Here is a 9996-nt window from a genome sequence, read left to right as displayed (position 1 = left end):
GTTTTTGAGTAAATACATACCTGTCTAAAGTCTTTGGTTGAAATGCACTGATTAAAAATAATACTAAAATCAAGTAACACTAGCATAAAGGGAGCCAATCACAGCCACGGCCAGTCACATAAAACACTGCTAAGCTGAAGAACAGGGAACTACAACTGCCTGCAGGATTCAAAAGGCTGCAGCCAAGGAAGCAATACTCTTACCTGGCTTCACAAACTGACACTGAATTAAAAATAAACTACTTTTTCCTCAAGTGCGGGCTGGGGGAAGAAGGGTGGCAGCAAGGCGCTCCCAAGCCTTGTTGCTCTATACAGGAACTCCAGGGGCAGCGTAAGCCAGCTATGAAAGTCCAGAGGCTCCAGAACTTCACAGAGGTACATGGTCCATATCATGCCTCATCTGCAGCACCAAAGCTTGTCACATCACTTATGTGGGGACAAAGATTTGTGTGAGTTCCCCCTAGCTCTCTTTCTATGGCAGAAGCTCCCTTCCAGTCCACACCTGCTCCGAGATACCTCTATAAAGTGTGTGCTTTAGCACTGATTTTAAACTCGACTTTGCTAACAAGTAGAGACTCGTGCTATTGACAGACAGTAAGGCCTGACTCTACAAAAGCTCAGGTAAGCACAAAGATGCCAGTCCAAACTACCAGAGATGATACCGTTCCAACTGAAATCCAGGCTTTTTTTTTTCCTGAAAGAATTAGAAGTGCCGAGGGAGTATCCATGTTAGAACAGTGTCAATCAGCTATTATCCCTCTTGTCTGATTTCATTAACATCATAATTTCTGAAAGCTCTGAGGTGCTGTATTGAGAGAGAAAAGTTTAACATTTTATGAGAAGGAGTTTAAAAATATGCACCTAGAAAGAGACTCTGAATGCAGAGAGATCTGTAATGCCAGTCTGTGCCTCATGCCTGAATAGTCCGGAAGCTTGATATGGAATTCAGTTGATGACTGTACTGGCTGTGGCCCCACAGTTTCCTGTTAGCTACGTTGAAAAGGTCCATTTGAATCACCCGAGCAGTGTCCTGATTCTTCAACCTCTTAATGAGGTAACAAAAGGGCCAATGAATGCCTGAAGCCCAGGCGCTGTTGCCGTACTGTATATAAGCAGGGTCGGAGGGACCTTCCAGGAAAATACGCCAGACAAGCAGCGTCTCGGGATGCTTCAGAAAGCTGCGCATTATCAGCAGGTTATCTTCTTCTCTCCGTGTGGAAACATCTAAGAGACAACCTCCAGAAATGCAACAGGAGCTTTTGGGGTTTTTTTTGTTTGTTTTAAGGAAATGGTCATCAGAGCTCTCACTCACAGGGTACTCTCACCTCTACCCCTCCACTCCCTGCACCCAGACTGTGATTGGTATGCTTATTGCTATCGCAGATGAGGCACAGAGGAAAGACTTATGCCACCGAATGAACGCCTACTGCCTTCCTAATAAGTCGCTCCGTCATTGGTGAATTTGGTCTGACCACATCACGTTCTCTCAGAAGGCACCTGTGAAAGCAGATGAGGTAGGAGAGAAATGGAAAGGTCATGAGTACAACATCCGTTTTCCTGGAAGATCACCAGCAGTGTCCTCGTAAGGGAAGGAAAACGGTATGTAAGGACCTCTTCTTGAGGTGCAGATTTCCCTTACTGGGAACAGCGGGCCTCGGCAGTCGCTTTAGGCAGAACGGCGTTGTTTTCCACACTGACAGAGACGGAACGTGAGCACCCAGAGACCAGAGTGCGCAGAAGAATCGTTGCGATATTGTATCTAAAGCCAGGCCTGAGGCATTGTCCTGAGGACCCATGCTTTTCGGTGCGCAGGCAGACCCAGTCAGAACCATTTCAGCAGAACTCTAGGGGGGTGAATAAGCAATTTCTACCAAACAGGGCTCGTGTGACTCGTACTAAGGCAACCCCACAGATCAGACTCTGCAGATCTCCTTTCCCAATGAAGCAGATGTCATCATTCAGACAGATTTGATTTTCAGCAGCTCCCAGGGGTTTAGCAGTCCATTAAGCACACAGATCGACAGGCAGGAGGCCACATTTTAAGACAGAACCACCTGAAAATCAACCGCCCTTGAGCAAACCCGACCATTCATCCAGACTGTAAGAGTGTGCTTTTGGAGTTGGGACCTATTGTACTGGTTTCCCTAGTTAAAAGTTGCTACATTTAACACCCATGTTTGCATATTCTTTTAGCCCTAATTAACTGGCTTGAGTATTGTTGCTACTTCTTACTTTTACTACCAGCACTACTGCCCCGAATATTTATCAGGAAAAATACTCACCTTGCCAGGTTTTGTTTGGCTCGTGATTTAGCATTTAAAGCAGCGTGAATCAACAACTGGCTGAAAACATCTCTCTGAAAGGAAGAAGTCAGCAAAAGGACAAAGTAAGAGATAACCTACACAGTCTGGTTGGTTACAATGTCCTGTTTTCCAAATTGTTAAAAACACTGAGGAAGGAACCACAGCAACAAGAAAAACTAAACAGCTAACAGTGCTACTAAGCATTTGCAAACAGGAGTCGGTCACAGGCACACTTTAGCTTTTCACTTTCTGAGAACGAAGCGTTGTTAATAATGTAAGTGCCTAACGGAGGCTACGGAAAGAGGATTAGGTCACAACAAAAAGTCTTGAATTGATCTCCTTTACCTGAGCATTACTGCCTCCTAGTTGGATTAGTTGGTAACGGATTGGGTACAGCAGGTCTACAGCCTTGTCACAATTTCCATTTTCGAACTCTACAAAAGCCTGGCACAGAGGCAATCCCAAACTAGGAGCCAAGGAAAGCTCATGGTCCTCACAAGGTGCTCTGTAGAACGAGAAGATGGTTAAGTTCCGGAAGTCAAATTATAAATATGCAAATTTCAATGTCAGTCTGTCACTGCCTGCAGACAGCACTTGTTGGTTTTTTCCTGTACAAAGCCTGATGTTTCAGGTACTGTATTTAGATAGTGTCTTTTGGTGCGATTATGTTACTTTTGCCTTTTGGTTACTCATCAATCAATCAGTTTTCATTCTTCTAAATACATCCTCAAAAGGCACAAGCCCAACCCTCCTGCCTTTGCAATACGCAGTTTTGGCTACGAAAGTGAGAAAACTGCAGAGTTTCTCTTCTGATGATCTCACCAGAACATCCTGCTGCTAGTTTGTTGACTGCCCTCGTGTCTGACGAAAGTGGCAATGAGTCCCTTGCAAACAGCTCCAAATAATAACCGTGCAAAGCAGCTCACCACCCACCACAGTGCCTCACGGCCTTTGCCGTGTAAACCCTATTCCCAAGGACAGCTCTCAAGGTCTGCTTTTATTCTAACCGTGACAGACTGCTTTGAGGACCACAAACAGTAACGGACTTTAGCTATCTCTTACGTTGTGGGTTCGGGTTTTTTTCTTTTCTTTTTTAGTGCCTGTATCCTAAACCCGTCCAAGAGTGGAAGAGGCAGAGAGCATGACAGTGGCCTGCAGAAGAACGCACACGTTCCGGCAGGCATCCTTGCCAACAGTAAAAAAGCGCCAAAGTTCAAGTAACCAAGCTGTAGCTCTTTGGTCTCTAGGCACGGGACGTGTGGAATGGTGGTTTTCCACTGTTACGGAAGAAGCTGACAGTCATCAATCAGGCCGTGGAGGCAGTGCCATTTCAGTGACAAAAGGCTGGCTGGCAACATGAGGAGTGGAGAGCTTTCTATCCCAAGCAACATAAGTTACTCCTGAGCACGCAGTGCACAGTTCAATGCTAGAAATTCCATCCGTTATTTACAGCAGCTTTTTCTCTATAATTTCTCATTAATTTGCCGATTAAATCTTCAGCACTGAGGAACCTTAGTCACAGGCTTCTGTTTGGAGTGCTTGCAGTGACAGAGCCGAGTCACGTGCCCACTCCAGCACCTTAGTTTTACCAAACACAGAGCATCCTCTGTCCTTCCTCTTGAGTCAGTATTACCGATTTCCCATTTCTTCCACTAGGTCAGTGTTGATTTTTCAGTATGCAGTGTTTATCTGTTTATAACTCCTTAAACAAAACATGGCACCCTGGAAAAGTTAGAAGTGCAAGACAGGTGTGCATTTTAGGTAGTCTGAGATAGTTAATGACGAAACAATGCTTCTATTAAACATTTGCTTCAGCTGAGAAAATGCACAGAGGTGGAAGACTGATTTCTGAATTTTTTCCCCCCCTTTTCTCTTGCAGTTGATCTGAAGTATGGATTCATGAAGGACAACACACCCCCTGCATTAACTAACGTTTCCATCCATGAAAATAAGCAGGTGATACCAACCACCAGAGAGCGCCATGGAATATTTTACAAAAAAAATTCTTGTCAACTTTAAATTGCAGAGGCTGGGGAAAAAAAGTATTAATGAAAAGCCAAGAATGACTGTTGTTTGTGCCAAAGGTTTATGACTGCTTTTTTAACAAACACAAAACGCATCAATCATCCATTAGTCCAGTCCTTGATATAATCCCTTCATCTCACAGTCTCTTTTCTCAAATAATAAAATTCAGCTTTATAATACTTCAAACTACAGCTGAAATTGTACAGCTGCACCGCTACAAAAGACTGAACACTGGGTGAAAGGATAAGCAGCACATTAAAGTTCTCCTGAAGTGGTGTGTATGTGCAGATTCATATACTCTCTGTTATATATATTTATAGACATATATAAAAGACATTTGTCATTTCCCACTTTAGTCAAGCTAGACATGCTCAGCCTTGATATGACAGTTGTTTTCCTAAGTATTCTCAAAAATTACACTTCTTTTTGATTATTTTTGATTGATAGGTATTATACTCAGGAACAAATAGTGGCAATTTCAGGTTCTCCTTCCTTCTTTTTTAAGGCAAGGGAATAATAAATGCTGAAACAGAGGAACAACGGGGTGTCGGACGGGGAAGAAACTGCATTTAAAGCACCTATATGTCAACCCCTTCAAAAAATCACGGCAATCTACAGTTATGTAATACATAAGGGAACACAAAAAAATCCTATTGTTTAAAGGAAATACTTAAATATGCAGATTTTTCAAATAATATAATTTGAAAGCAAAATATTTTCTATTCTTACTTTAGCAGTACTTGAAATTCAGTTTCTTGCAGAGGTCCTTCCCAACACCTCAAACAGTAGCCACTAGAATATCACTTCCAACTAATGCTCTATTATTAAAGAACCTTTTAAACCAGAGCAAAAAAGAAACACTGTAGACAGCTGACATAGACTGTAGAACGCCCTTACTAATAATACACAGATGAAATACTTTATTCATTGGAGGTAGCACAGCTTAGTGTGAACCCATCGAAAGGAAACATAGAGCAACCGTTCATTTCATGTCTGTGACCTCAAACGTAAGAGATTCCTGCTTAACAGGATTAGAAGCACCTCTGGACAATAACTCAAAAAATACATAAATGGAGGAATCTCCAAACTGCAGACTGGCCTGTTTAAACCAGACACGTCCCAGTGACCTGCTAAAGCAGAGAAGAGCTTGCTGTAGTGCTTCGGCAAGCCAGAGACATTATCACCCTGAAATGTGGAGGATAAAATAGGTATTGAATACAGTAATTCACTTGCTTACTTGGAAAGTTCCTCAAGAGTTGTTAAAAGCTCCTCGGTAGTTTTGTGGTCTTTGGCTCCAAGGGAGGACATCAAAATGTGTACATCATTGAAGAGAAGAACATGATCTTTGGTGTGCTTCTTTGTAAGCTTGAGCACGTTGTTCCATCTGTCTCCAAGCTTTACACCTAACAGTAAAAAATATTTTTCACAATATAAATACGTTGTGCAAAAGCATGACTTTGCAGTATACTTTCAGCCACCCAGCATAAACAGAATTCCTACTAAACTCAAGAAAACATCCTCTGATGTGGCAAAATTTATAGACTATCGTTTAGCTGCAGCTTGCTGTAATCTGGGCAGACTTTTCAGACTGTCAGTAATTTATCACCAATATTCTAGACTGCATTATGTGAGGTTCTGGCTTTATTATGAGATTGTTCATGTCCTCGTGGAGATGATGGTCACAATGACCTGCCTGTAGCACTCAAAATCCAGAGGATAAGATGGACTTCATAAACACACCCAATGCATCACTAGTGTTTTAGCAGAATACTGTGAAAATACACTCCGTCCATGGTCACCCCACCTTCAGCATATAAACTAGCATATAAACACTAGCTTAAAAAAAGTGAAGGAGAAATGCCACCAAATTAGGAGAGTGTTTAAAAGCCAGAAGCTAACATACAGGTATTAGCTATTTCAACCAACAAAATAAGAATCAAAACAGGAAGTTAAGTATCTAACACGAAATTTACTTCAAGGAAGCTCTACAGCTTTCTGGAGGCTTAGGTACTTACTTGATTGTCCAGCCTCAGATCTGCAGGGACAATGGAAGTGAATGTGTTCAGGAAAGAAATAGTGACCTAACCTACCCTGGGCTGGAGAAAAAAAAAGCTTTTGGGAAGAATAAAGGTTGGGGACATTATTTGAATTTTACATTAAGGCTTTTCTCAAGAGCAGAACTTTCCTCTAACACCAGATTTCTTTTGTAACACTGACCAAGCTTGCTCTGTAACTGTATTTAAATGCTTCTCCAACACGCAAGGCACGGAGAGAGGGGAGACAAGAAAACACCACCGACCTGTTCCCCTTACAGTTTTAGAGAAGAGTGGCAGGTATCCAGCTACCAGAAGGTATCCTACCTTCCAGATGAAGCCTGTAGAGCATCGAACAGTTATCTACTACATCCAGCATGCTTTCACTTGACAGACACCGGGGAGCAATCTGTAATCGCAGATATGCATGAGCTGCCCAACTGATGCGCTAGTGGGAACTTATTCAGATAATGAAACTTATTTTCACAGAACAAAATTAATTTTATCTTTTTATTCATGCAAAACTACCTGTTTTGCAGTAGCCCTAATTGCATCTTTACTGAATACAGCAATTTGCAGTAACAAACACTTCTAGTTCTTCATTCGCATTGTTTTTTCCTTTCATGAAGTTAAACTCAGTCAGTACGGAGAATCACCAAGCTGGTTTATTTTTTCCAAAACAGTGCCCTAAATACGACTTCACTTTGCCACGGTTAGTAGCTGGACGGCTGCCCAGCAGCTTTCTTAATGTTTCCATTATTTGTATAATCCTGGCAAAGATACGTTATCTAATTTGATATTGCTTCTTTACAAAGACTCTTTTGGAATCCAGACAATAAAGGAATATAATAAGTTAACTAACAATGAAAAGATATGCTTCTGTTGTACCTAACATTCTCTGAGTACCTAACACGCAAAATCAGTTCTTTGTGAAGGTAACTTGACTTTACAGGAAAGTCGTTTTACATCCTCTTACAAAGCTTCAATAAGAAACACGGACAGAATGGAAACCAGTACCAACAGAGGCACTGTAGCTCTTTCAAGTACAAGCATAAAAAACACTTGAACTACGTAACACGTGACTCTTTTAGCCATTTTACCCCAAACCACTGAGAAAGAGTTTCCCTAAAAAACTGTACCAACAGACGTAAATGACACGTATTCATATATGGCACGCTGTGACAGATTTCAATCTCATACAGAAGGAAGAAAGCCTTCGTATCATGGCCTTAAGCACATTAAAGAAAAAATGCCCCCACTCACATGATCGTCATAAATGGTCAAAGCAGCCTCATATTCACCCTGTAAAAGCAAACGAGGACTGCATGATTAACATTCAGATACAGTCACCAAAAGTGACTGGCAGTAACCACAGACATACACACAATTAATAGATGTCATAACGTGACTTCGCAACTCCTCAAGACCTGATCAAGACAAACCGAGTCAAAGAAACCTTGAGGTATTAGAAGAAATAATGGAGTCTAAGACAAGCCAGGATTTACTAGGCAAAATAATCAATACACTCAGGTTTCACTTCATAGTAGCAATAATAATAAGAGGCAATAACAAGCACGTTACTCTGTTTTCTGACCAAAGTACACCGCCTTCTCAGCAATGCAGTATTTGCCTCCCTATCGACCGGAACATGCTAAGCATTATTAAATCCAAAGAGATTGTGCACTGCCACCCGACAGGTTGGGTACAATTGCAACCGTTTTAAAGGGTTTCAGTAAGAGGAATTAGTAACATCAGTAATTAATAACATTAGCAATCAAATTTAGAGCTTGCTGCTTCTTTCTTATTGTTGGCAAATTTCTGGGCCGGCAAATTAGTATTGAATTTGAAGACAAAATTGTCTTCAATTCTTTGATGATCCAAGTTCACCTTTCTATCAGAGAACTGTGCCATGTGCAACTAGTGAGACTATCTGCGCTTCAGATGGGCAATAATCTCACAGCAATTTTTCAACATTCTAACAAAGATCCCGGAACTTTGACCAATGTAAACAAAACTTCCCAAAATAACTGTAATACAGGATTAGCTTGTAAAAATGGCATTGTTCTATTTTATAAAAACATCCCTTTAAATAGATAAAAAAACCCCGAACTATAAATGCTAGGTCTGCCTTTTAAATAGCATTAGATGAATGACCTCTCTGGTCCATAAAACACCTATTTGAAAATATCTCGTACCTTTTCAATGAAGTATAAAGCCCAGTGCCAGTAATTATGGCAAGCAAGCATATCACTGTTCTGGAAAAAAAACAAAAAGAAAGAAAGAAAGAAGAACAAATTTTATTTACAAAATAACTTCCCATTTAAACCTTGTCTAGCCAGGTTTCTGTTTCCTTTAGCAAAAGCGAGCATTAGCGTGAGACAGAAGAGACAAGAATTTTAAATCGCCTGGCCAGGGTACCTTCTCACTTGACACATTTGTCCTTGCAGCTGCTCAGGGAGACATCTCAAAAACAAGGTTTCCCCATGTCATTTTCCAGAGAAAAATTTCACTTTGGTGCCTCAGAATTCACCCTTCTGCGGCACTTTTGGTTTTTAAATTTGGAAAAAAAAGCCCATGTCTATTAACAAAAGCAAGATTTGTCTCATCTGAAATTTAGGCATCTTATCTAAAGTTCATCCCACCCGTCTCGACATCTCTCAGACAGAGAGGAATCGCTTCCTAAACATCTGTCTTACTGTGGACCTCAGAAGCTCCGCTGGATACCAAACACACATCAGCAGTTCAACATGACGAAGATTTGCTGGACTGTTAAGTTTGCGCCATCCTTTTCAGCTGGCACCAGAACTTCAAATGCCTTCCCTAGCCTGCACTTCACGACAACGTCATTGCAGTTCATTTTCTGGAGTGTATTGAGAAGAGACAAACAGCAACATAATTCCACAATCCTCTGGTGAAAATTAAAGTCCCAGAAAGGTTTGCCCCTCTCCTCCCGTTCTCTCCCAATGCTGTAGTTACACTTCATGTTCTCACAAGGGGAAAAAGCATGTCTTCATTTTCATGGTGACAACTGTAACACCCTCATTCAAGAAGCACAAAGGTCTCCAGCCAATGTCAGAGTTTTACGGTGCTAAGATAAATATTATGGTAATCTTTACTTGTTTAATATTAAAGCACAAACCAACCCTGAGCAACTGGCGTGAAGTAGTGAAGTGCTTGGCATAAACCTAGTAATATTAAGTTTAGTATCACACCCCCATTCCAAATATCATGCAAACGAGAACATGGGATTATCTCACTGAATAAAACAAAACCTTTTTCCTGCTGCTGATTTTGAGTTCTGAATGAGATTAAATGGCTAAAGGAGAAGGGGCCTTGTAGGTAACCAAATAAATAAAATAAAGTAGGCTTGTAGGTAACTAAATGCATAAAAGCAGGCTATGGGAACTCAACACAGTGGCTCAGGAGAAAAAACATGGGCATTTCATAAACAACACTGGAGGAGAGGTCCCCTCTGGTAAGATAATTTGCCCCTTTTGATTTTGTGCTGAAATATACATAAAAAACCCGAATGGCATGTGATTTTTTGGAGGCGTGGAGTAACAAACAAAATTAAGTCCCCTTAAGTCCCCCGTAAAGAAAACCTGTACAAAATCTTTGTCCCTCTTACTAGGGAAA

General features: G+C 41.2%; 1 protein-coding gene across 1 annotated transcript in view; it reads right to left on the bottom strand.

Annotated features, from left to right (window-relative positions):
• Positions 1 to 1402: 1402 nt before the first annotated feature.
• The window catches only part of TTC38 (tetratricopeptide repeat domain 38), a gene marked incomplete at its 5' end in the record, with an annotated part of 15787 nt that continues 7193 nt past the window's right edge, over positions 1403 to 9996 (bottom strand). Inside the window, 7 exons of the mRNA XM_010138439.1 lie at positions 1403 to 1496; positions 2282 to 2355; positions 2648 to 2807; positions 5565 to 5730; positions 6688 to 6769; positions 7624 to 7662; positions 8556 to 8615. Coding sequence (XP_010136741.1) covers positions 1403 to 1496; positions 2282 to 2355; positions 2648 to 2807; positions 5565 to 5730; positions 6688 to 6769; positions 7624 to 7662; positions 8556 to 8615 — 675 coding nt within the window. The remainder of the gene's footprint in view (positions 1497 to 2281; positions 2356 to 2647; positions 2808 to 5564; positions 5731 to 6687; positions 6770 to 7623; positions 7663 to 8555; positions 8616 to 9996) is intronic.

The sequence above is a fragment of the Buceros rhinoceros genome, unplaced genomic scaffold (assembly GCF_000710305.1).
Source record: "Buceros rhinoceros silvestris isolate BGI_N320 unplaced genomic scaffold, ASM71030v1 scaffold13686, whole genome shotgun sequence".
NCBI lineage: Eukaryota > Metazoa > Chordata > Aves > Bucerotiformes > Bucerotidae > Buceros > Buceros rhinoceros.
Note: the sequence above shows the minus strand (reverse complement) of the source record. Positions and strands in the feature narration are given on the sequence as shown.